The 27,408-nt window shown below is 45.2% G+C and overlaps 1 protein-coding gene across 4 annotated transcripts in view; it reads right to left on the bottom strand.

Moving 5' to 3' along the window:
- Positions 1–27,408, bottom strand: part of SUSD6 (sushi domain containing 6) — a 77,794-nt gene that overhangs the window by 7,013 nt on the left and 43,373 nt on the right. For all 4 annotated transcript variants that reach the window (XM_084519497.1, XM_084519494.1, XM_084519495.1 and 1 more), the window contains 2 exons: positions 3,174–3,371; positions 68–206 (listed from right to left, as the gene is read on the bottom strand). In XM_084519497.1, the coding sequence (XP_084375623.1) occupies positions 68–206; positions 3,174–3,371 (337 nt within the window). The remainder of the gene's footprint in view (positions 1–67; positions 207–3,173; positions 3,372–27,408) is intronic.

Raw genomic sequence — 27,408 nt, 5'->3', positions numbered from 1 at the left:
AAGAGCAAGGAAACCAAGGGTTTCTGCTGCAAAGAAACAGGATGTCTCTGAGCCCAGCTACACTTACCTGCTGTGATGGAACGACTTCAGCTTCGGCTGCAGCAAAACAAACAGCACAACTAAGAGAAGAATCAGGGCGACAGAGCTTGCTGTGGAGGCTACTATGGATAGCGTGGGTACTCCGATTGTCGGCGGAGAGTCCTTTTCTACAAAAGCAAGAGGAATACAAGGTAAAGTGACCCACTCCCTTAAATCATCGCCATAGGGAAGTAGTAACATTTGTGTTGCCTTCTCTCAAGAGTTACACATGTAAGTAGCCCAAGTTTCCTCTACAGTCAAGGCAGAACAGTTCTCTCCTACAGAGGACAATTCAGAGCTTAAGCAGGTCCCCTCTCCATCAGCTGTAAAGGGAACATAAAACATGCACAGCATAAGGGTCTTCTGCAAAAACGTAGGGCAAACACAGAGAAAAGCAATGCAGGGAGGCCATGGGGACAGAGAGGGGACGTTAAGGGTCATGTCATATTTACATCTGGCTGAGCAATAGCTAAAAAATGTCCTTATGTTACCAGTGATGCAAGTAATTGCCTAGCACAATAAGCAGGCTATTCCACTAGGCCAAACAATAGGAAAAGTTCCAGAAAATGGGTTTTCTTGGCTAATGGAACAGTCCCCTGAAAGAATGGGGTGGAAGTCACCTGGCCTGGCATTAAGACACAGTTTCTTTCTCACATAAACACGTATCCCAGGGAACAGAGGGAAGGGACGTGTTGCTTCAGGATGCTGAGTTTTCAGTGTAAGATACACATCCCCTGTCCACATCACCTCTTCCTACCCCCTTTCAGCTGTGCCGTATGACTGTACTAGAACCACATTTTGTCTTTTAGAGGTCCATTGCAAGACATGAATAAGTTGGGAACAGACAGAGAAGGGCCAGGAGCTCGTGTTGCTGAGTGTTCACATCATGCCTAGAACATTACACTGGCCCTTTCACCTCTCTGGAGCACACAATTGCCTGTGGATGTGTCGTCTCTCTCCTAACTTTTGTCTTTGGTAGAGCTCTCTACACACTTCACCTCCCCATCAGCATATACTACTGTCCATTTCGCATTCAGGACATTCCCATTTATGCAATTCCTCAATTCCTTTTTGCTACATTCCTCACATTCTCCAGGAGTACTGTTCTTAAACTGCAGTGGGATGCAGGACAAACCTGCAAGTAAAGATAAGGGTGAGAAAGAGCACAGAAACAAAAGAAAAAAAAAGCTACAGGATCAATGTTTTTAAGCCTGCAGCCTGAAATCTGTACCCCAAATAGGCATGTAAACTGAAGAAAGTCTGCATTTTCTTCATCTTCTTTTGGGGGTTAAACTTATTGTTTTAGTTTTGAAAAATTTCTGGAAAACAGGTTCAAAACTAGCTTGAACCATCCCCAGGAAAAAATGTCTCATGTACATTTTTCCCTCTGGTAAGTAGGGCCGAGTAAGGATTTCCATTTTCATGATTACTCAGGGCACTTTGAGTACACTGACAGGGAAGAGGGTAAGCAGATAGGGGTGCTCTATTTTCAGTATCAGTACACAATCCTGTAAAACTGCTCACCATGCAGGGTACAGTTCAGCACATCCACCATCTCAGTTTCCAGCAAGATGCTCACTAACTCATAAAAGAAACTGCTGAAAGGCTATGGGACTGATGTGCTCAGAGCTACACAAAACATTTGATAACTGCTCGGGATTTCATTTACTCCTTACAGAACAAGTGGGATGTTACCCATTACCACTCATTTAAAGACCTATCACTCTTCCCTCTACAGTTGCCCTCCTCCTCCTTTTTGCTCCGTGAAAGAGACCTGCTAGTTAAACCTCAGCTGACTCTGACCCCACACAGTTGTTGCAAAGACAGTGCTGCCAAAACAACAGCTTTTTCACTTGGCCAGGCTTTTGAAGCCCCATATTTTTATAAGGCCACCAACCCTACAGGATGCTAAAGAAATCTGAGGGACTGCGGCTCATCACAACACAACTCCTTTAGCCCTGATGTAGACCAAGTGCTGCTATGCAGGATTGCCATCCAGGGAGCTCGACCTGCAAAGCTTTCTTCTGCCGCCTGGGTGCAGCAAGGGGAAGGGGGACCACTACAGAAAGGAAGCCTATGCTGCATTCGAAAAGCCTCTTTGGGATCTAGTTGCTGCCAGGTGAACTCCCAGTTCCCCTTCCTTGTTCGTCACAGGAAGGGGCTGTTGGAGTGGCTGTGACAGAGACACCAAGACGACAGCGTCTGGGACAGGACGCAGTGTTCCTGAGTTCACAGATATGCAGTGAGCTCCACAAGGGGCTTGAAGATGATATTCTGTTTCCTTCTGATTAGGCTAACAAATTTTGCTTTGGGGATTACAAGACAAAATCCCAGAGCACACATCTTGCTGTCTCAGGATGACTGAGCTTTAGAACTCTACCAGCAGGCCAAAACTGAAGAGGGGAGGGCCTTCTCCTTTTATCCAGTACACATGCTTTTAAAAGCAGAAGAACAGCTGGCAACTAAGAGCTGTATGATGAACATTTTCCTGCAAATCTTTTCACTTTCCTGCTTTGATGGAGGAATTCCTGTTCAGCTGGGAGAGACCCACAAAACAAAAGCTGTGCACTTCCATATGGAGAGAAGCAGAAATCATTTGTCAGCAATGTCCTTTCCTGCCAGTGCAGTGCAAAGCAGCACCACGAAGCTCTGCCACAGGAGGCCAACAGCTAGTTACCCTGTTTGCAAAGGATATCAGCTCTACACACTCTCATGTATGTGGACAGGAGGGTACTGTCAAATCTATCAAGGGCAAAGAGGGACAGCATGGAAAATGCTTCGATTTTAGGGCCTGCCCCGCTTCTGGGATGAGAGCTGCCAAAGAGACTCCACCTCTGTAACTCGTTGTCTCCTTTTCACTCCTTCCCGTGGGATGTCTCCTTGCACGACTGACTCTGAGCCTGCATCTGATGGGCTGTTACAGAAGGGGCATTTTTAACAAAGGGCTGTAATTGTGAGTTACATTCGTGGAATTGCTGGAGCAATGAGTGCAGCTGTATGGACTGCCCCAGCACAACACCAACTATCTAGGGAGAATCTGAAGAGCCAGTATAAGAGCAACTCTGACTGTCCCACTGGACTGAGTGAGTACTCACCCGGGCTGAGCCTGCAGCTGACTTCCATGGCGGGGTTCCACTCTCCATTCTTACAGGTCAGGTATTTGTAGTCTCCTTTCAGCATGTAGCCTTCAACACACAGGTACTCTATGACGCTGCCCGAAGTCAGGGGGTCGTTGCAGGGACTAGGGTGGCATTTGTAGCCTCCATTCTCAGGCTGTGGTGGCTGGGGACAATCTGGAACGAGAAAGCATCACAGAGGTTATCTCAGAGGAAGACATCTGCTACACAACAGATGTGGCACACAGGCAAACTTCCACCTATGAAGGTTCGCTATATTGAGAAGAAACTACCAAAACTAAGGTTTGTTACACAGCAACACAGAACACTGCTCGGTTTCACCTCCAACATGTCTTTTGTGATTGCTAAGTACTGTTTGTTATCCTGGTTGTGCAGTCTAGCTGGCAGGCATCAAACTGGTGATATTTTTGTACAGTGATGTATAAGTTTGTTACAACTGGGATTCTGAACGAGAGGCCCACAAAATCCTTGATGCTATCTTTTTCCCACAGCTGCTTCACTAGTGACTGGGGGGAGAAGCCAACAGCCAGGCTTCCCAATTAGCCTTCCAAGTCTGACAAAAAAGGGCGAGACCTCCTCCTACTGAAATGAATGCAGGATGCAAGCACTCCATTGTGCTATGGATACAATGTCAAGATACAGAACTGCCCCAAAATGTACCCTGGAAACTCACAAGATTTTAGCTGTTTCATAAAAATATACCATGACGCTATGAGAACAGAGCTTTGCTGCAGTAGGACCACATATTCTAGCATATTAAAAAAAAAAAAAAAAAAAAAAAAAAAAAAAAAAAAACTAACAAAGATATTTCTAAAATAACCCTCTGCTTACCTACAGGAAGACTGAAGTACTGAAAGCATTTTACATTTCTTCTTGCATCTCCCCTGATGGGTACTGACACAGTAAGTGTGAGAAAATTTCTCACAGAATTTTCAGTTGCCATTCAAATAAAAACAACAAACCACAAATGAGGAAACTGCACTGAAAACAGGATATTTGCATTGCTTAGGATTTCATCTCCTCTGGCAGCTCCTGGTGACTCTGCAGGACCGCCCCAATACGCTCCCATGCTATGTATTTACCTAATTGAAGGAGTGAGAATTCCAGTTTTTTTCCCCTTTAAATCCGGATCTCAAGCTTCACAGAAGAAAATACATCAAAGATCCCTCCAGAGATATTTTGGGGCATGGAAAACCAAGCAACCCACCCTCCCTGTTCTACCACAGCATGGTTTATCCAGGCGTGCCTTAATCCCTGGAGCACACACTCGCAGGCTCTGCCTGCAGGTGAGAAACCCAACTGGGCAAACTTCAGTTAACTGGATTTGGTGCAGGACCTAAGAAGAGTAAGAAAACTTGAGACTTGCTCACTATGGAAAAATTTGCTACCCTGTCGCAGTGCGAGTGACCCTTGAACCTAATCACATGTGTGAATGCATCATTGGTAGCGCCTTGTAAATGCCAGCAAACCCCAGGATGAAGGGCTGAGTGAAGCCAATAAGCCTCTGGCATGAGTTCTGCCAGCTTTGTAACTGCAATTCAATTTACTTCTTGAGAGAAAAGGTTAACAGGGGTCTAAGCAGTAGCCTTTCAATAAGACTTTGTTCTTGAGGAGATTTATCCTTAAATAAGGTTCAGAGAAGCCACTGTCCTGTCCCTCACGAGTGTTAACTGTTGCCTCTTCTGCGTTTTTTTTCTTTCTGCAATCATTTCCAATTTTGTAACCCAGGTTTTAACACTTTACCTTATGAGGCTAAAACTTACAGCCTGTCCAACACTTCAGATCAGCTGCAGCCGCAGCCTCATTACACATTTTGGCACGCAGAACCGCCCTGCTGCTTCTGCAAGACAGAGATGTTCCCTGCTAAATGGCAGGGACCCATCTGAGCACCAGAAATACCCTCAGCCATTTAACAAGCACCTCCCCAGGCAATGGCAGCGAGCTTTGGGAAACCCTCCTGTTACCACAAGCCAGGGACAGCTTCCCTAGGCACCTTTAGGCCACAGGAGGCATCTGGAACCGCTCAGCAGCCGGCCCAGCCTCCCACACGCCGCCTTGCTCCAGCAGGAATTTTCCCACACTTGCACACAAGCTTCCCGTTTCCGGAGGAGCACAAGCAGGCTGGCCCCAATGCTGCTTTTAAGGCCTTTGTTAGTCAGGGGAAGAGATACGGAGACGTGGCTAACAGGGCTTTTCTGCAGCAGACGCAGCCCTTTGGGCACCACAGAGAGTCACACTGGGAACAACGTGCTGCACGAGGCCCCTAAACCAGAGCTTTAGCTGATTCCAGCAGCTGATTCCTGACTTGTCCTCCTCTTAAAAGAAGAGCTTGCAGAATTAGTTGCCTCCTTTTCCTCCCTCTTCTCCCTTAGGTTGATACCACAGCACCTGAGAACATCACAAGTAGTTTACACCTCCCCTGTGACAGAAGAACAGGCTTACCCTGGCTCTGCTCTGCAGCTGGAGGGTGCGGGCAGACGGGCAGAGGAGCAGTACAGAGCACAGATGTGCTGTGAGGGCTCAGCACAGGGCTGGGGAGCAGGCAGCCTGGTCCAGCTCTCCTGCCAGCTCACGCTTCCCAAGCAGGCTGCTTGCTTTTAACCTTCAGTGATGTTTGCATGCTGCTGTGTGGCCCAGCCCCAGGCTAGTGTTACTGTTTGGGTATTACTTTGGCACACTGTCCGACACTTTCTGAGGCACATGAACTAAACAATGGAGAGGATTTTTCAGCCCAATTAAGGCCGGGCAGATTTCAAAGGACACAGCAAAGCCAGGGCAGACAGATTTACTCCTTGCTAGTGTTCAAAGGTGGGTGGCACATGGTGGATACATTGAAGCTTCCCAAAAGGTTATAAAAGATCCTCTTAAGGATTTTTTGACATTTTGTTAAGAACAGGTATTATAACCACATACACCACCTTCTCAACAGCATCAGCCTAGATTCTCAAAGGTATACACTTGTATTTGAAACACTAAGAAACACGCAGGAGTTTCATCGCCTTCCTCCCTGAAACACATGTTCTTGGAAGTACCCCAGAGCTTATGAGACATCTTAAAGCAAACATACATGCCAGGCAGCGAAGAGAAATACAGCCAAGTTACATAAATTATCGATTTCCTAGGGGGTTACTGACATCCTAGGCTTGCAGTTATTCCCAGCTTCCTGATCCATCATGCTCTGAGGATGCAGAGAAACCATGGTTTTGAACTTTGCAGCCTTGTAGGCAAAGAGGGCAGAGCGCTACTCCCCACGGCCCAGTTTCCAAGAGGTGCTGAAGTTTATGACATCTCCCGAGAGAGCTGGTTCCCTGCCAGCACAGGCTGCTGGAAAACAGGAAGGAGGTAACTGATGAGAAGACTAAACATTTGGGGCATCGGCGAACTGTGTTCAGAGGTAAAGAAACTGTCATTTCCAGACTGACTGGCAGAATAAAATTATGCACCAGAGTTTCTAGAACTGCAGCTCCAAAATATTTGGTGTTTAATATATTGTACACTGAAATGCAAGACAAGGTTTTTAATAGAAAAGTGAAAAAATATTAAGCTAGTATGCACCTCCACCCATTTTCCTACCAAATCATCTGTGAGCACCGTTTCTCTGTGCCCAGGTCACACAAAAGAATACCACCCTCCTTGAAAGGAGGGTTAAATGCTTTTATGTTCTGTGAGTAACAGTTAGCAACTTGACAATACGCAGCACAAAACTGCAAGGAACCGTGTTTTTTTTTGTTGTAGCCACAGGCAGTGTCACCGCACCAGCACCCTCCGAGGCAGAGCTACAGACCATTTCTAACAATGTCAAAGCTACTCAAAACCAAACCATGGTCACAGACAATACCACAGATGCAAGAAAATAACTTTGTTTGACAAGACTGAGAGGTTTACATACTCAAAACACAGAGGATGCACCTGATCTCTGAGAGTGAGATTCAGAGATGAGCTGACTTCCCAAGCCCACACACGATCAGATTGATGTGGCAAGGAACAAGTACAATACTATCCATTTACACACACAATGTAAAATTAAGATATACTTAAATCTGACCAGATAATTACTACAGATATATAAAAGCTGAGTACTAACCAGCTTTGTGTAGACTTAGCACTGTCCCAGGGTAACAAAGGCAGATACCTCACTACAGTCTTGTGGGGTTTTTTTTGGCACTCTGTTTCTTTTTTTTACCAAGTCCCTCAGACCCTAGCAGGGGTCTTACATCTCTCTTTCTGCACCAAACACCTGAATTGTATTTCAGCCACTCACCTTTTTTGCTGAGTAGTCTGACCCCATAGAGATGAAAACCAAATCCTCCTTAATTTATACATTCTTAAAAGAAAAAAAAAAAAGAACAAGACATACTCATAATCATCTGCTTGAGCACGTAACTGTAGGTTTGTAACTATGGCAGAAAAAGCCGTTGCATTGTTCACCTTACGTGGGTGGACAGATTGGGAAAACATTGTGTAACAAAGGGATGTTTTGCACTGAATGTACAGTAAGTTTCCTATACTCCTCCACAGCAAGGCACAAAGGTCACTAAAGCTAGGACAGGAGTAGTTTTGACAAGTTAAAGCTGCTGGTATTTGAGTCAAGCTCGAATCCCAGCAATTGGAAGAGGAAGCAAGACTAGGCCTCAGGTAAACTCCTCACTGACCACACAAGTGCTCTAGCACGTTTGACAGTCCTCAGAGCAGCGTCCTAGGAAGCTCACAAGTGCCTGCTAAAGCTTATTGAAAGCAATTTGGGGGAAAACCAGGCCAATTCTGTAATAATCTCCAAGAGGAAGCTAGTAGTGCTCTTAAAAGAGGTGGCTGGCAGATTGCTGCCCAGCCTTTGAGTCCGTATATTTCAGTTACCCACCACCTTGACAATAACCAACCTGAAGCCCTGCTGCTTGGGCTGCCAGGGCTACAAGACAACTCCTCAGCTGGATCCCCTCAGCATGTGCCCTGTTTGGATACGTTAACATCCCCAGGCCTTTTAAATGAAGACCAGAACTGGAAAATGCTAACCTCTGTTCTTCCCTTTCCTCATCTTCAAAGATTTTACTCCACTTAGCTAACGTTATCAAGACTCAGAGGAAAAACACCACAGAACCATTAAAGGTGGAAAAGACCTCTAAGATCATCTAGTCCAACCTTTAACCTAGTACTAATGCCCACCACTAAACCACACTAGTGAGCTCTACCTCTACACGTTTCTTGAAGACCTCCAGGGATGGTGACTCAACCACTGCCCTGGGCAGCCTACTCCAATGCTGCACAGCACCTTCAGTAATGAAAATTTCTCCTAAAATCCAAACTAAACATCCCCTGGCACAACCTGAAGCCATTTCCCCTCATCTTATCACTTGGTGTTTGGGAAAAGAGCCCGATACCCACCTTGCTACAACCTCCTTTAGGGTAGCTATAAAGTACAACAAGGTCTCCCCTGAGCCTTCTCCAAGCTGAACACCTCCAGCTCCCTTAGCTACTCCTCATAAGACTTGTACAAATTATCCTACATAGTCATCCTACAAACAAAAACCACCCTCTTGACCTAACAAGATGAATATTCCCCCGGATAGTCAGGTCAAACCTGTCATGACTGATTCATACCAGGAGCCAAGTGTCCAGTCTGGTGAGCAAACATCTTTGTGAGGGAGAACACAGAAGCACCCAGTTAAAAATTGTCCCTGTACTAGAGGATATGGGATTTGCTTCATGCTGGGATTAGAAGCCTTATGCTAACTTTCCTGTGCTATCTTGACTACTCTACAGTAGGATTTTCATTGAGCAGCTTAAGAAAGGCTGTCTTCCCTTAAAACATCTTTTTGTCTCTATGTCCTGTCACAGAGATGGGTTCCCTCCTGGTCACAGTCTCTGCCTTTGCTGATCTTCCAAATTTTGCTACAGCAGATTCTGCAGTGGCAAGGAGCACTTCTCTGCAAGTCTCTGGTTCTCTGAAATTTGTCCATCTTGATTCTCTCAGGCCGGACTTGCCACTAGCTATAGAAACACAACACATCAAGAAAGGCATCCAAAATAAACACAAAGAGGGACAACTTCCAATTACTTGTCCCTGCTATGTAGGCCTCGGATTTTCAGCTTGGATAATATGCGTGTCTGCATCCCTTCAATAAGACAGAGGGAACTGCAAAAGCAATTACTAACTTCTGGCAAGGATCTTCAAAGGCCCCAGTCTCTAAGGAACTCTCGAGGGCAATCCTCCTTTTCTATTCCTCTTCAGACTAGGTCCTGCCACAGTTAAATGTGAGGTCAGAAACATCAGCTACAGTTGAAGCCTTCTGCAGAGACTGCCCATTTTCCGCATCTCAGACCTAGGGTTCAGGTTTAATTAACACCATACTAAAAATAACACGGTTAAGTTCACTGTTTCTCCCAAGTTAGTGCCCTGAATCGGCCTGCACCATCAGCTCCCCCCCCCGCCCCTGAGCTACTTCTTTTTATATTCAACACAAGCTTTCCTTTTTCATCTTTTCTATCTACAGAAAGCTTTTTTACGATAGAAGCGTGACAGCCTGATGCAGGCAGCCAGATGGAGGTCCAGAAGTGCAAGCCAGAGACCAGCAGTAATGCTGATTTTGGCTTGCGGAGGGTCTGGTAATTCTAGCAGAGGATTCCCTCCTGCCCACGGATCCTGCTCAGGAGTGGCGCTGAACATTAGTTTCGCCTCAGGAAGTCACTGAAGGCCTCTGCTAGCAAGGGCTCTAGATGTGTTTGCTAATAGAAAGAGAGACGTTGGTTGTTTTGTCTCTTTTCAGAGTTCCAATTATTGCCAGCAGGGCACTACCTGACCTCTCCGCTAATCTCCTGGCTGTTCAGTAAGCCAATAAGGAAACAATTTGTCCCTCCCTTAGCCCAGTTCCTGGGTATCTTAATTTATTGGGCATCCTCCCAGCCGTTGTCACTGGTACTCAGAGAAGCATGAATGTGACCCGACCAGGTAATAGTGTCACTGCTGTCCTTAGTGAGCAGCAGGGGAACCAGCCAGATTTGCCCAGCTCTCTTAGCAGCTTCCTGAGCAACAACAAAGGCAGCAGCACATCAGCCTCTCAGGGCCTGCAGACAGGCCATGGTGCTGCAGCTTGTACAGAGCAGAACACCCTGTGCAAGTTCTCATGCAAGACAAAGTCTGCGTGGTTTTTAAACTTAGGGTTTTTTGTTTGTTTGTTTTCCCCTTGGAAGTGGTTGTTCCAAATCTTCCTGCATTCACTAGAGGACGGATCACTATTTAACACTCAATGGACTTAAAACTCATTATACACCAATAGAAAAACTTGAAAAAAGTCCAAGTTTGCTCCTTTTCTCATGAAGACTTAACCTATATCCTAAAGAGCCTGGGCTATGAGTGGTTTACCACCTTGAGTAGAAAATAGGGAATAAAACCAGCACCACCTATTTGATTCAAAGAGCACACTGACAGCTACCAGGCCCCTCTCCCAAAAGCCTACTGCAGCACCCTCAGGGGCAGCAAGGCACAGCCAGCACTGCTGCAGCGTGAGGCGGTGGCTGCAGAACAAAACAATTCCATGAGCTCCTCTTTGGGGGAGGATTTTTCCTTTTAAACCAGGACCTTCAGGCACACACACACCTGGACTGGTATTTGTTCTGAGAGTCTTCTGCAGAGGGAGATGATGGGAGGGCTGGGCAGAAGGACCAGACAGCTTTGCTTTCTGTGCAAAATCCAGACAGTGTCCTTGTTTTTCTCTTCCCCTGCACACATATAAACAGCAGAAGCCCCTTTCAAAAATCCCTGCCTCCAAAGCAGTTGGATTTTAGTAAGAAGCAGGCCTGTATCATTTCATACCCTTTTTAGACTAGCAACATCAAATAAACATTGTATTTTGCCAAAGCAAAACCATATCCCAGGCAGCTGGCCTGCAGAGAAAAAGCACCCAGACAGGCTTTGATCACGCTGCTGCCTCTTCCCTCACCCACACCTTCCTTCCTGTTGAGAAAGCAGTGATGAGGGGATGTGCTTTAGGAAAAGCACAAGATGGTAGATACCAAAGCAGTACCTCCACCCACACGCTCCAGCTTGTCAGAGCACAGCTCCATTTCTGAGTGCTAAATACCTTTGGGTTTCCAACCAGCGATGTTTGCCTGGATGCACGAAAAAGCTTTCAGCACAGCTGCTTCCCCCTCTGCTCCTGCACTGCTCTCCCTAGTCCAAGCATTTGGATTAATACGAATATCAGGCTAGGGAACGGCACATCCGCTATTCCATGGATAATGTCATTGAGACTGCAGGTCCATGATGAAGAGCCTCATGCTTTAGATCGGGGTTTCTCTTGTCTGTCTGTCTGAGAAGCACAGCAGCGACCTGCTCTGTGGTTTCACCCTGGGAATTGTATTTGAGATGTTACCCTTTCCCAGCAATTGGGGGATGTGTTTTAGCCCATGTAAAATTATATTCCAACATGCAAATGTCTCCTGCAGTCATGAGAAAGTCCCCTCCCTAACAAACAGGGGGTCTTCCAGGTAGAGGCAAAGCATGCTCTGCTGCCCTTTCAGGTAGCTCAAAATTTTTGTGTTACTTATTTTCTCCTTACTGCCCGCAAGCATGCTAACATTTTAACTAACAATTAGAGTAAAAAAACCTGCAGATACACCACCTGAAGAGGGACCCAGACCGAAGCTAGCCTCTGCCAGCTGGAAGTAGGCGAGACCTCTGCATTTCTAGCTGGAGACAGCATTCACACTAAAAGACCGATTACCAGCTGCCCACGTTTTCTCCATCTGTAATTTTTGGGGTGGAAATGATGACTGGAAGCAGGACAAGAGATTTTGAACCTTCTCCTCTCCAGCACGCTGACTTTCTCTAGCACAGGAGCAGATGGGTCATTTCCCAGAGGGACAAGCCCAAGACAGCAGCTGCTGCCGGAGCCCAGTCACAACAGCTGAGGCTAAAGAGCCTCTATATTTTACTTACAGGAGGCAGAAGTCAATAAAAGGCCTCTATTGTGAGCGCGCACACTTCTAGTCGACCCTGCCCCTAAAATATTTTAAGCCTTCCTAAAAACACACTGCAAAACATAACCCTCTTTTGGGCTCGGCGTATTGAGCAGAGGCCAAAGTCAGTCCACTGAAAAATAAGCTCTCTGTCTTTGCTGGCTCCAGATGCTGCTTAGCCTCAAGTCAGAGGCAGAATATCAAACCGAGGGGGACGGGAACCTTCACTGGGAAATTACAGTCTCCCTCGCAAGGGCACATTCTGAAGAGGAGGCTTATTTTTCTTCATGTTGTAATGCGTGTAAATGAGTAGAAACCAAAGCAAAGAGATTTGTATATATAATCATATAGCTGTGCATTTATATAATTAGACATATTAGACAAGCACTTTCGCTGTGTACAGTAACAGGCACCCCTCACGCAGCCATCCCATACATGCCAAAGCTGCCTTTCTCCCCCAACACCCTGCCTCCCCCCACCACACTTTTTTTTTTTTTTTTTTTTTAGGGCAGGGGGAGAAAAAAGGAAGAAAGAAAAGACTAATTGCAGCCTTCCACCAATGCAGTCGCCATCTGGTAACTCAAGAGACACATGGAGCCGAATTATCTTAATTAACATGTTACAACAGTATTTAAAAAAACTCTGTGCTTATTAACACTCAGCTGTGATTAGTCAACCATGGAGGAAGCCTGCTAGTGCCACATTAATTATGGGTCTTGTCTTCCTTTCCATTATAAATATGATATTTTTTTTTCCAGTGGCTTATCTCTCTCCTAAAAAGAGCACCATTGGCATCAAATTTTGCTCTTAAATGCAAATTCTATTTATGTTCTCCAAGAGTCAAAATGTTTGGGCTACGTGAAGCTGCCACTGGTGCTCCTAGAGTGCTACAGACTGTCTCAACATAAAGTGCAGCGTTTTGTGTTTTTTTTTAATGTTTGCACCTCAGAAAGCACTGCTTGGTTATACAAATCCCTCGTTAAAATTCTAGTAGAAAAAATGAGCTGTTTTCTCTTTTTCAAATTCCATTCTCCCTCCAAAGCAAAGGTACAGACTTCACTGACCCCACGCTGCGCAGGGAAAAACAAGACAAGACCCAGGGCTACCAGAAGAGCCAGATATGCAGAGGGAAGATGTCTGCAGTGAAAAGCAGCAACCAAAGCCCACCTGCACTCCAGCAGCACACCAGACTGCATCTGCCTCTCTGGAAGCGTACTGCTCGCTGTGAAAATGGCATTGTTTCCCCCATAATAGGCCCACCTGTAATGAGCTCCCCTCAGACACGTTCCCGTATGACTCAGCCTGACGGGCTCCAAGACAAACACTGCCAAGTTGTTCAGAGCTGGCTTCGTGTTATGCTTGCCTAGAGCCCACCACAACAGCAGGGCTCTCATCTGGACTGGGTATTTCGGACCTCAGGATAACTCCGAACTGTAGAATAAAACCCTGATGCTTTTAAACAAAGCTGAGATTGAAAAACCCATCTCTGGAAACACTATTTAGGAGGAGGAAAACAAACAGGGAAAACTGCAGAAGAGCTTTAAAGATCTTATGATAAAGCAATCTTATTGTTTTACAAAAATTATAATCGCCATTAGGGATGCCTGCCCTGGTCCAGCACAGCCCCAGAGCAGCACCTCACAGCACCCAGCACTGCTGGGACAGTTTAAAACAGCTTGCACCTGAGCTGCAGTGGGGTGAGCAGTACAGTGGCTCCAGGACAGTCGGTGTAACACAGAAACCTGCTCTCCCCCATGGGCACAACGGAGATTTCCAAGGGGCATCTATTTCATTTTATTTTCCCAGGCTGCTTCTGGCCTCCCCATGCCTTCTTCCAGCCACCCTGCCATCACTGCCACGTGTTAGAAGAAGGAAATTGCCAAGTGCTACAACAACTTTATATGATCTGCAGAGTGCAGGATTCTGCTCTTGAAACCCAAACCCTCACACCCAAATGGCAGCACCCAGCCTTTTATTTTTTGTTTCCTCCCTTTCAGATGTTAGGAGGACTCTCTTAGTCAAATAAAGTGATGCTGGCTTCAGTTTCAAATTCCTAAGAAATGTAACAAGCCCAAAAGTGCTCACCACACTGGGCAGGGGCAGTTAACACTCAGCAGGGGCCTTCTGCCCTCTCACTCGCAACTCACCCAATTCTAGATCTTGTTTTGCATTGCAACAACAAAGAGATTATTTTAAAAGAGAACAGAATTGTCAAAATAGTTTGATGTATTTTCAAAAAAGGAACAGGCAGCTACGCAGGAACTAGCGGGACCTACTGCATAGAGGCAGACTAGTAGGAAAGGCATTAGCACGGCATTTGAACTCATGTAACATCCACTGTCCTCGATTACTGGTGCTAATTTTAAACTTCAGCTTAGCTCTTCACACAGCTTTGATTTCTCATCTAGTCTCTGCTCACCGCTTTCCAGAAACCTACAAACCTAAAAATTGGTCTTAATTCAGGGGTGACCTGCACATTTACCCTGCTGTTTCTTTGGCTGTTCCTAGGTGAGTCTGCAATTTGGGCACAGCAATACCCCAACAGTGGTTTTTTGTTTCTTTTAGGATAAAGGTCTGATAAACACTATCGGCTCTGAAAAACCATCTACCTCTTCAGCAAAACAATGAGGAGATAACCTAGAAAAAAAACACAGCTACCAGGTGTGCATGCTGACTTAGGGCACCAGATTTTGGGAGGACAGAGATGACTGACTTGCGCTGACTGATCTGATTGAAATAAATCCCTTTACTGACTCTAGGTGAGGACAGTCCTTTGAAGGGAACATACCTTCAGAATAGGGCAGAGCAAAACTCATCTAACAACAGGTGACAAGAGACCTGCAATTTAGCAGTGCCACAGGATGCATGATTTGCTTGCATATTTCCATGTGACTACAAAACAGCGCCCTTCCCTTCCTTTAGTCCACTACAGTAAACAGGTTCCTTTTGCTAATAAAGCATTATAAGCTATGGCAATTTCCCCACATACATCCCCCTTGTGGGCTCCAGCATGGCCCCTGGAGCCCCAGATGACACACATCACCTGGATGGTAACACTGGCAGCTGCAGGACTCCTCTGCTCCCCTTTCACTGCCAGGTGGAGCTCTGGAAGTCACAGCTACCCTACAACACACAGCACCCGGCTCCTCCTCAGCCAGCAGCCCAGTTCGTGCCTACCTTCTAACCCCAGTTCTGCTGTGGTTCATACTGGGACTGGACACTTCAGACTCTACAATCTGCTCAAAGGTTGTCCTAGCCTCAGAGGGGTTCTGAACCAAGAATTTTAGAGTTCAGAAAGAAGCCCTGTCCTCCTATGCACGTATGGAAAGATCCCAAGCTAGCCAAGTCACTGCGAAGCTCCGTCCTGGTAGGCATCCTCCGTTCACTACTAAGCCTTCTGCAGCTGATTCATTTTTCATCCTTTCAGCAGGAGCAGCTGTCGCCTCTGACTCAGCCTATTCAAAAAGTACTAATTTGGAAGTTTGGCCAAGGCAGATCTAGTAGTGGCATGCACATAGGAGACTGCTCTGTGCTAAGCGTTGTTCTGCTTCCATCTGCACAGAAACCTAACCGGAAAGCCCAAAGCCCCAGGTTACCGAAGTTTCTCTCTACAATAGGTCTAAGGCAGGTTTGCTAGGAAAAGGTGGGTAAGAAGAACAACCCTGAAACTCCAAGCTGATATTTCAGTGAAGAATATTCATCACTGGAGAATATTTTTTCATCCTGCCACGCCATCTCTCTTCTGACCTTTGGCTCTCTTGAGCATATCAGAATCTAATATCTGGGCAGATTTGTTTATCCTCCAAGAATGACTCATCTCTGTCATGGGACTTGTCAGAACAGGCACTCAAATCATTTACCACTGGGCAGAACTGTAAAGAGTTATTAGTCCTGTCTGGCTGGAAAGCCTCTCTTAAGCACACTTCATATTTTCAATCTAGATGTGGTTAGGTTAGCTGTAAATATTAGGTCATATTTTCTACAGCCTTTACAGGAGCTCAATAGCACAAGCGACTTCTCTGCAGCCTGGCAGGAAAACAAAAATAGCCCCACCAGGACACTTCCCAGGTCATGTTCAAAGCTGGAGGCAGCTCAGACTGCAGTGACTGAAGCACGCCAAAAGGCAAACCTATCTTTCCCAGAGACCACAATGTCCTCGAGCACCCCAGCCATGCTTCACAGTGAACCATTTCCAGCTTGATTTTCTTGCACTGTTCAGCTGAGACTCACGCTGGACCATGATGGTGTAACTCAACAGCTCTAAGGCACACAGAATGAAGAAAAATTTCTTCTCTTGACAAGAGCTAGCTATGACACACCTTTCTAAATTGCCCAACGTTTTAAAAATTGGGCAACTTAAGAGCTCACAAGGCGATGGTAGGAAAGGTAGTGTCAGTCCCTGCATAACCTGCTCTGAAACTTAACAACTCTGTGTCTGGGCAACTCTATTTACTAGCACTGCAAGCAGCTGGAGAGTATTTTTTGGGAAGAAGGAAGATAAAGCCATGAAGCTATCAGCAAGCTTGCTTCGTGACTTAAGAGTGACTAGCAAAAGGCATCAAGGTCTGGTGGGCTGCTGCTGGTGCTGTGATTTACCAGTCACAGCAGACACCATCAGTTCTGGCAGAACAGGCCAAGTCCCACACGCTCCACCCACGTGGATTCTGCTTGGGATCAACAGGCACATCAAAAAGTAAATGGCAACTTAGTGTAACCCTTACAGAGGCAGAGTATAAAAGAATTCATATTTTCAGCCATCTCTTTTGAGAAGACTGTCTCATTATACAGATGTAATAGCTTCAAAGTGTTTGTTTTATAGCTCCATTTTCCCAGTACCTACCAACAGCTCTAAGCAACTCAATGGATGTGAATTAGCAAATTGTCTAACAAAACGTTTTAGGAAATTGTCAAAAATATATCTGGTAGCAAACAAAACCTTCCTTTCTGTCTTTCTAGCTCCTCATTACAAACACCCACAGGGTAAACAAACCTGAACTGAAACAAGACAGGGTTGAGAAGCTGTTCAAAACCAAGCTCCTTTCACAGCTGGCAAAAAAAGGTGTTCAGAAAAGATATGTAAAAAATTCCCATCCTTTGAAATACTACTTGCCCTTTGATATATTCACTGTAGCCACTGGAATCGATGCACAGGAAAGTCAAAATATCCAGCTGAAAAAGCACATAAGGTTAGAGTGGTGACTGCTGAAATGGGACCTATTGTAGCCCTAGATGTCTAACAAAAATGCAAGAGAAGAAATGCCATTCCTTCCAATTGCCTCAGAGAGACTGTAAGACATAACCAAAAACCCCACAGTATAACTATTTTCAAAACAAAATCCTCAGAAGAGGGAACAGATCTCAAGGACTGCTGCAATTAAGTCCTACCTCTCTGCACTTTGGTTTTGAACCAAAAAATACAAGGATATAGATGCTCTTTCCTCCTTATCTGTATTCCCTGGTCACGCACAAAGAAACATCCTTGTTCTGTAGAAAATAAAATACCAAGTTAAAGCTTAAGAAGAGAAATCAAGCCCTTTCATAATGCTTTATTATTGGGTTGCTTTTGCTCCTTCCCTGGCACTGCTGGAACACAGCTGGCCTGACAGATGCTCAAGCATCTCAGAGACACAAAACTCCAGCTCCTACCTCCTGCCTCAAGGCCAGCCAAAACACATCCCTCTGCTGATTTAGAGGCAATGCTTCCCCACAGTACGGGCTGAAATTTTCAAGAGGGAGACACTGCAGAGCTCAGTGACTGGAGCTAAGGCACAGGGAACACAGCCCACTGCTAGGTAACCTGAGGTTGTGTCTCTGTGCCTTGGCTCGCCTCTTCACAGAGCTCTTCTGTCCACCTTTGCAAATGTATCACTTCTGATAGTCTAAAGAGGCCCATGTGATGATTTAAGGGTTCTTGTCACCAATGTAATTAACTTAAATTACAAAGAGTTACAAATTGGAGAGCGACTCTTTGTTCAATCAGAAAATAGCAGGACAAGGGGGAATGGTTTTAAACTAAACGAAGGGAGATTTAGATTAGAGGTTAGGAGGAAATTCTGCACTCGGAGGGTGGTGAGGCACTGGCACAGGCTGCCCAGAGACATTGTGGATGCCCCCATCCCTGGAGGTGTTCAAGACCAGGTTAGATGAGGCCCTGAGCAATTTAATCCAGTGGGAGGTGTCCCTGCCCATGGCAGGGGGTTTGAACTACATGATCTTTAAGGTCCCTTCCAACTCAAATCATTCTGTGACTCTATGATTAATCTGACTGCTATAACATTCAGGTCTTCTCTTTCTGTATGAGGAAAGCCAAGCCAGATGTAGGATTTCACAGTTCAGTAGTTCTTTCGCACAGGTCTCTCTGGCCAGGAATTTATTCCAGCCTTTATTGCAATAAACAGAACTAACACATGGACGCATATGCTGCATTACTGTCTTGCAGCGTTACCATCTGGTTTTTACTCAACATGGCTCCTTTTCTACCAGCTGTCTTCTGTTGATGCTTGTTGGTTGGGTTTCTGTTTGTTTGGTTTTTGTTTGGAGGGGGATGTGTTTGTGGTTTTACGTTACTTGCAACATTTCGTTAAGTTTTTATCGAGTACTTCAGGCACATTTTGCTCAGCTCTCTCCGGTGGCTTCACTCATCTACGTCTTATCTATACAGCATCAGTCATATCAGAACAGTTCTTAGAAAAACAGCAAGAGTATTTCTCAGTGCAACATATAGTTAACAGACCTTGAAAGAGAAAGATTGAACAAGAGCAATCAAGACAGCAGAAGTTCAGCTAAAAAAAACAATCTTTTCCAAGCCATGCAAGAACAAAGTAGTTCCAAGAAGTTCCTCACATATAAAAAGAGCGTTTCAGATGTTCCCCGGGGAAGCATACAGCAGAGGAAGCTGTTGCAGCATGCTTGAATGCCAGAGGAAGTCCTGCACTGAGCACAAAATGGGAAAAATCCGGAAGCGTTCCCAGCTTCTGCAGAGCTGGGGCCGGACCTTGGAGGAAAGCCGAGAACACCCAGGGGAGCCTTCAGACAAACACAGCTGGACCCAGAGCTGCCTCCCAGGTCATCATATAGGAAGCAAGTATCCAAATCCCAGTTCTCCACCAGTATCAGAGATCCCATCTAATACCACCTCAAATGGTCTAAGAAGTTTAAGCTCCCTCCCCCCAGCAACGCTGTCAAACCACTTCCCATGCTAACGCAACATGCCCACTGCCATTCCTAGACTGCCTTTCAGCCTTACTTCCATGTCCCATCCTAAAGAGATCACACTCCACTAATTCCCTGAATTGCAGTCTATCCTCCCTCTTCAAACAGATGATTCACAAATTAAAGCTTTTTTTTTTTCTTTTTCCCTGAGGCAGATGTTGAAATTTCCCCCATAACATCCTCTGCATTATATTTTGGTAGACAGCCCATAAACCACCAAGCTTTGTGGCCAGATAGAGCTTATCATTCATCAGTGACACTGATGCAGTCCCCAGAAACAGCACATGCAAGCAGCACACAGCCAGCGCCCCTACACCGACCGCCTCCACGGTGTGGTACCGATGCCAGGCTACACCACGTTGCCTCTTCAGCTGCTCTGCAGAGCTCAGCCCATCAGGAGGCTGGGTGAAAATGCCCACACATTGCTTACAGGTTTCTTGGCAGTGGAGCAAAAGCGTTTCTCAAAGCTACACGGGAAGCTTAAAAGTACGGCTCAGCCTCTTGCCAGTCAGGGAGGTTTCTCACAGAAAGGAAGGCCCAAAGAAAAGACGCTAAAAATAGCAGAAACGATGGTCCCCCAGAGAGAGACGCTTGGGAACTCTCCAGCTGTGTATGCAGATTCCTTGAGAACATCTAAATAAGCAGTATGGATACCCTTGGGGACTACTGGAGAAGCTAGCAGGAAAGGAGGTTATTTTGATGTTTGCATCTAGAGAGTAAAGCAGAGCTCCAGAGGAGAAAAAAAGGAGCCCATTTGCTGAATGTTACCAGATATCATTCTGTAACCCATCTTTCACACCAACACAGGTTTGGAGAACAGCACACACATTTAAGCATTACAGGGGTCACCACGTAAACAGCAATAGGAGGCCTCCAAACAAACCCAGACTGCACCACTTGGGTCAAATTCACTGGGAACACGTGGTGTCTGGAGCATATACCACCTAGGAAGCCCACAGATCAACAGCAGATACTGCAAAGTCTTTCTGATAATAAAGACAGACACAGTATCTCCTTTGCCCAGGGTCTTCTTGTTTTTATTTGATTCCTGTCTTCTCCTTAAGAGGATGTGAAGTCTTCTAGGTGGTAAATGACAGAAAACCTACTGTCTTCTACTAGTGAGGAAGCAGAGCCGTGTCTGCAGCAGGTAGCACAGGGCTACCAGGACAAGAGGCAGGACAGCAATTCCACAGCTCTTTCTTTCCGACTTATGTTAATTTTCCTTTCTTTCCCACTCCAGTACAGTTTGCTTAGCACACGGGAGTTCTCTCTCACCAGATACACCCTACCAAGCACACAAATTGTTTGAACTTTCTTCCTGTTGCCAACACAATTATAGCCAGGGACTGTCCAAAGGCTCTTGTTGCATTCAATTTCACATGCTGATCACATTAGACAGCCTGCAGCTCCTTCCTTTATTCTGTCCCTTGTCCACCTCTGCCTTTCCTATTTGATTTTTAAAGAAGGTTATTTTAGCTACACTTGGAATCTAGCATACTACTCATAAGAAAATCTGCATCCCAGCAGGTAATGCTGAGGGCAGAGGACAATACCCCTAGCAGTCAGCTCAGCCTCAACAGAAAGTAAAAGCCCTCAAGTATGGGAAAGAAGAGAGAAACATTAAAGGCATCTACTTCCCAACTGGATTTCCTCAATCATTTGTATCTTTCCCCAGGATATTAAGGGAATACTGAACAGCCTAATCTAAACTCTGCGCCCACTCCTCCCAAGTCACTTCTCACTGGTTCGAGCACTGAACAGGAGTCTGACCATACATCCTCAAGCTAACATCACACTCCCGCTCTGCAAACATGCAAGAGCCTTTTAAAACCCCATAAGAGGATTTTATGTTAGAGATAAATACAAGAGGCCCTTTTCCAAAACCTCTGGATTAGATCTTTACACTAAGTACCTAGGGATTTCGACGTTACTGTCACTAAAATACACGTTCAAGGCCCAGTGCCACCAAGAAATAAATGGACTTTCATTCTCCCAAAGGGTAATCCAATGACAAACCTTGAAATAGGTTCTCAGCTCTTAAACTGATGCTACAATTGTGTAAAAGACCATTTTGTGGCTAAAAACGCCATTATAATGTGTCAACTTCCAACAGAAGTGCCGGTGATTTTCCAAGAAGTAGAAACAGAATTTAATGTCTGGAAAATTGGAGAATTACCATATGTACAACATCCTCCAGAGGCAACTCAATCTCAGCTACTACTACACAGGATGGAAAACTCATGCCTGGTCTCAGATAAACACAGATTTTAAATCATATCTTATCTGTGGAGCTCAACAGCACCTTATCAATTATTTTTTCATTGTCCCATCACCTAGGCCACGAGAGGTTATGGGGAAAGCAGTGAGCAATTTCTGCTCTTCCATGTAACTGATAAAGAAAGCAGAATGTTTAATCAAATGAGCTCTCTCCTTTTTCTTCTCTTTCCCCCCCCAACACATCTCCTAGCTTAAAACACTGCTTACTCTTTTCTGTCTCAGAAAGACAATCCTTATTTAAGCTTTTTCCAGAATTGGCAGACAAACAAACCCATCTGTTCCTCAAAAAACAAACCCACTGCTCTTCCTCACACTCTTTTTCTTGTTATCTTCCCTAAGGATGCAGAGTACGTAGGCCTCCCAAGCACTAGGAAAGGTCACCTGGATTATGACACTGGCCTTTTGTTTTCTCCCCATTTTTATTCCCAGTCAGTATGGAAAAGGGAAATTCTTTTCATTAATGAGGTGGGTGGAGGTGTCTCTCTCACATGAAGCACTGTGATCTACTTTCGTGCCCCTGTTCCCACCGCACCAGAAATTAAAGCCATAAATACAAATCACTGCAACCTAGTTATCGTACATCAAAGCTGTCACTGTCACTCTTATTCTCAGCATGGAAGAGACAGACAGTCGATATTTACTCTTTAGCTTACAGTGTAAACAGAAGCCAAATTACAGTAACTGTTCCTCTGCTGCAGAGAAGTGCTGCCCCTACACTTCACTGCAAAAGTGATGCTGCCAGGCTTAACTCCATCCATTCTGCAGCAACTCCACAAGGAAGAGGGAGCTACCCATCTGTACCTATGGTTTCTCTTCATAGCTGTGGTTTTTGAAGTTATACTTTCCTGCTCCTTTTAAACTCCTCATGAGAAATGAAACTCACCAGTAAGGCTGCTAGAACAACAGCATTACTCCACATTGGGAGGGCAGTCAGGATCATATACCTTCTTACTCAGGGGCACATAAGTCTGCCAGTTATAGAAATTGCTTCCACTGGAAAACAAAAATACACTTAAAGTTCTACTTTAACACAATTAAAGCCGTTTGAAAGTAAGAAGCTATCATCATGTGGTAGGCAGAACTACATGGACTATTTTTACATGTCCTGAAGACCACAGCTTGAAAACTTCTATTCCCAGTCTAGCAGTTACTGGCAACAGATTTCTAGTCTACACTGCAAAAAGCTCCCAGAAAAGTAGTCTTCTACAATGCACCATTCTGAGAGGAAGCCATGTGACTGCAGGTACAAAATTAGGACATATTAAGGGACCTGGCACTCTACAGTAAAAAGGATTAAACAAATTTCATTAACGAGGTTTATGACAATGGGAACGTAACCTGGAAATCCTCTTGAGCAATCACAAGCTAGTAGGCTGAACTGAGTTCCTGCCCAGAAGTAAAACTGAAGTGCCAAATACCTGCACAAACAGAATTGTTGCAGCCAAGGAGACCTCCAGGACTATAGCAACCCACAGAGAGGATGTCTTTCAGACGTAAGAGCAAGCTATCTTCATGACAAAGAGGAATTACCCAAAAACCCTCAAGAGCACCTATTTCCAATAGAACAGGGAAGTACCCTATGTCTAGAAGGTATTCTGAGAAACTTTTTGCTCTGCCATTGCTATTTCTTATCATACAGTATTTCCACATTTAGGTTAATTCAGCTATGACCTTTTCTACAGCTTTATCACAGTTGGCAAATTGACATTTCTAACCCTCTGTTAAACCATTACGTTTCTTCCAACTCTTCCAGGGATGTCCTTTGCGGTGAGAACTGTTTTTTCTCTGAAATGCTGCTTACCAACAATCTCATGCTTTTACCAAACTGAATCATATCTGATTTATCTCTGAGGTTGCATCATGTTACTGAATCTTATTGGAATTATAGAGCTCTCCTTCAGTACTGCTTTGCTTGCATATCTAAGCAGCAGGATACTAACTCCCTCTTTCAGATTAAATACACTGGGCAAAATTTTCAGCAGTGCTTGTATGACTTGAGACCTCCTCTCCCCCAGCTGACGACCAGTGAGACACAAGCTTCTTGGAAAGATTCGTATAATGGTAAACTTATCTGACATCATAGCCATTCCAGCAGTTATCTTCCCTATCTTGAAGATGTAATGCTATTTTTCTTTGCTTTGTTACTTACTTAGCTGCCATACCAACTTACAGAAACTAAAAGTTTAAGTTGATAAACAAGCACACAATTTAGTGGAAATTTAACCAAGCCATCAAGAAGAAGGAATTTCTGACAGTTTTATTGTGCGAAGATCTCTGTTCTGGCATTCTGCCCCATCCCCTTTCCCCCACCTCATGAACTCCTGCTGCTGGTGACAATGAATCACATTAGTCTGTTCTGCCATTTCCTCCTCATATTTCTATTTTATGCTGACGGGAACAGGAAAGAACAACTTTGTTATAAGGATTTATTTGAAAGTCAGTATCTCAGTTACTTTCCTGCATTTAGAATCGCATCTTCTTGATTCCTGGTTTCTCCCCTCCTGGTACATCAGAGGCGTATTAATTCAGTTCTCTTAACATCTACAGACACAAATGTAGTGTAGTAATGGGGGATATAGCAGTTAAGTTCTAACATCTTTAATTATTTTTACTGAATTGCCTCTTCTTTTAAAATTCGCAGTCTTGTTAAAAGTACATTTGAAAAAACCCACAAATTTGCTACCAGCCATTTCCAAGTAATTAAATTCATTAATCCAAACAGGAGCAAGGGAAATAAAACTACTTTCTCCTTCATGCTTTTTTCCCCTCCTCTTACTCCATAATTACAAATGCTCTTATCCCACTAAATATTATAGCCAGCACTTATTCATTCTATTTTTGCTGCCCTTATCTTCCTCTTGCAAGCCTTTAAAACAATAATTGCTCTGAAATTGGAAAGACAGACGGTTCCCCACCATAAACCTAAAAACCTCCCCCCCAAACCTAAAAGCCCCTCAGAATCCAGACTGTTTGCAGTTTCTGCATTCTTTACTTTCTACACATTCAGATTTGCAGTTTTGCTTTTTCTCCAGCCTACTTCCACCGTAACTCTGAGTGTTTCTTTGTTTCTATCATCACTGCCATGAAAGGTGTTTAGGAAAGGCGAGGCAGAAACTCACACATCCCCAAAACAGCCCTGTAAAGATGTATGGTAGCAAAGTCTAAGTGCAGGTTCTAAAGCCCACTCCAGAGCCGGTTGCACAGTGATTCAGTGACTGACTTCCCAATGAGACAGAGCCAGACTTGCACAGCTGTGTGTGCTGGCACACTTACAGACACAGAACAAAGAAGAGGACAAGATGGTGTGACCACAGGGACTTGCAGCTCTGCCACCCTGCACTTTCTGTCCAGCTCACCTGAGCCACAGGCCACACGAAAGCTCCATCTTCAGCGCACTCCAGCCTTGCTTAGCTTTATAGATAGATTTGTGCTCTACAGAAATAAACAGATTAGAAGAGGCCTGGAGATTGGTAGTGTTAAAAATATGCCCAAGAACATGCACACACACCTTGTCAGCAGCCACTGTGCTCCTGGAAGGCCTTGCACAGTTCCTGTTTACATACAGGGAAGTTACATACCTCCCTTCCTCAGCACACTGATTACCACGCTATGTTTACAAAGGAAACTGCACTTTTGTTCCTCCTTGATGCCCTGAGGGACAGCTTATCTAGGTCCCAGGCCTGCTGTCTCGTTCAGGAAGAGCTGAGCAGCTCTTCCAGTGGGTCTCTGGCTGCTTGTCCCCGTGCATCAGCCATGATTCACCCACCACACGAGGCATGGCACACGCCACACTGCTGCCCCCAGAGACAAGGGGCGGCCATGACTCAAGCCAGCACTGCCTGGCAAAACCACTTGCTGAACCATGTCCCAGGCAAACACCCTCGGTGAGAGAAGTCCTCATGGGCACACGCAAAGATGAGGCCTGTGGACACTTCAACCTATATATATAATAAAGCATGCCTTTTCAAAACACACTGATGTCTTGCTAACCAACAGTCCATTATGCTGCAGAGGACAAAGCTCTGGGCAACCACCAGCATTTTTTGCTATGTCCTTTCCAATCACCCTCACACTGTCAAGCCAAGGGGCTCCCACCTTGGACACTGAGGGTCAGCTACTAATTTTAGGGCCCACAGACGGTCAAGAGGTTGCATGAAGGACTCTTGCCTTTCTTGTTGGTATGCGAGCAAGACAACTCCCTTTGTTCTCTTGCCCCAGGGAACAAATGACCAACCTGCTAGGCCTGGCCTCCTCACTTCTACATCCAATGGAACTGGAGAGGAGATGGTGACTGTGGTGATTCTCCACTGGCGTTCAATGTACCCAGAGCCTTAATGCAAGTTTCTAATACAAACAACATCAGAAAGTGGAGAGTAAACTTAACAAAAAGCTAAGATCACTGAATACTGAACCAGAGTGAGGATAATGCAATGGAGAGCTGCAAGGGTCAGAAGTGAGTTTCAATATAGGAATTTTGTTTTTAAACAAGACCTTTTAAGAAGTACAATGATTTTGTGTAAGGAACTGCCATGAAACCTTGTGTCTGAGCACAGAAAGTGTTTTTGGTACCAGAAGAGGCCTGGAAATTCTCAGTCACTTTGAATTAGCAAGAAAGAAGGGATCAGTGACAGCAGCTTCACACCTAGCAGTTCACATTTAGGCCAATAAATAACCAGCTTCTTCACAACAGCAACAATCCACTTTTAACACCATCGAGCCACCTTCACCAACCCTTCAGGATTCAGACACGGCGGATAAAAAAGCAGAGATGGCCACAATGCAGCTTTTCAATTAACAGCCAGAACACCCTCCCCTCAAACCTGGGGGCTGTGGTAATCCCCTTTTTGAAATGCTAATGTCATTACAACCATAGCACCAGAAGACAAGTGGCGAGGCCTGGGTGACAGAGCCTCTGCTGTGCCCTTACACAGATGATTTAAACTGGGCCCTTTGTAACTCTCCCCCTTAGAGCTCCCTGCCTGGAATCATGCTTGACAGGAGCTGCAGCTGCTGTCCGACCCTCCCGACAAGCAGGGAAAAGTGGAAAGATCAACGCGATGAATTCATGCGTGTGGGGCGCGGGTCCGGGGCGCAGCAGCGGTGCACCGGGGCATTGTGTTCCCAAAGCATGTACGAGTCTAGAGATCAGCCCGGGGAAGGCTCAAAAAGAGGCAAGGCAAGAGGTTCCCAAATGCTCCCTTACCAAATGATTTCACAAAAGTAAGAATCATTACAGCTGGTCATTAGACTCGGTACAACAGGTACCTGTAGAGAGAAGCACGGCTTGAAGAAACATTATCATCATAAATACACCTATCCTTGCACCTCAGGAACCAGCTCAGCCTCAGGGAAGAAGCCCACCCATGGAGAAAGCTTCTCCAAAGGGATAGAGAGCTGTCAACTTTTCTGGAAAAGTAACTGGAATTAGTTGCTCTGAGGAGATCAGAGGCCAGACTGGGCTCCACAAGTTTGATCCTGCTGTCACATCATATGTAGCGACTGACAGGTGGTTACTGCAGGGCTTTTTAGTCTCGTTTTCAATTTATCGACTCTGATACCAGTCAGGGGATCACTACAGGATACTAGCTTCATGTAATGGTTGTTTTTAAATGCTACAGGATTTGTGAAAGAAAAAAAGTTCCCTACAACTTACTATCTCTTCTCTACTGCCACAGGAAGAGAAAGGTGACAGACCCCTCTGGGAAACGTGTTCGGTTTAATTTGTGCAGGGTGCACACTGTCAAGCAGCTTT

This window comes from Aythya ferina (assembly GCF_964211825.1).
Source record: "Aythya ferina genome assembly, chromosome: 5".
NCBI lineage: Eukaryota > Metazoa > Chordata > Aves > Anseriformes > Anatidae > Aythya > Aythya ferina.
Note: the sequence above shows the minus strand (reverse complement) of the source record. Positions and strands in the feature narration are given on the sequence as shown.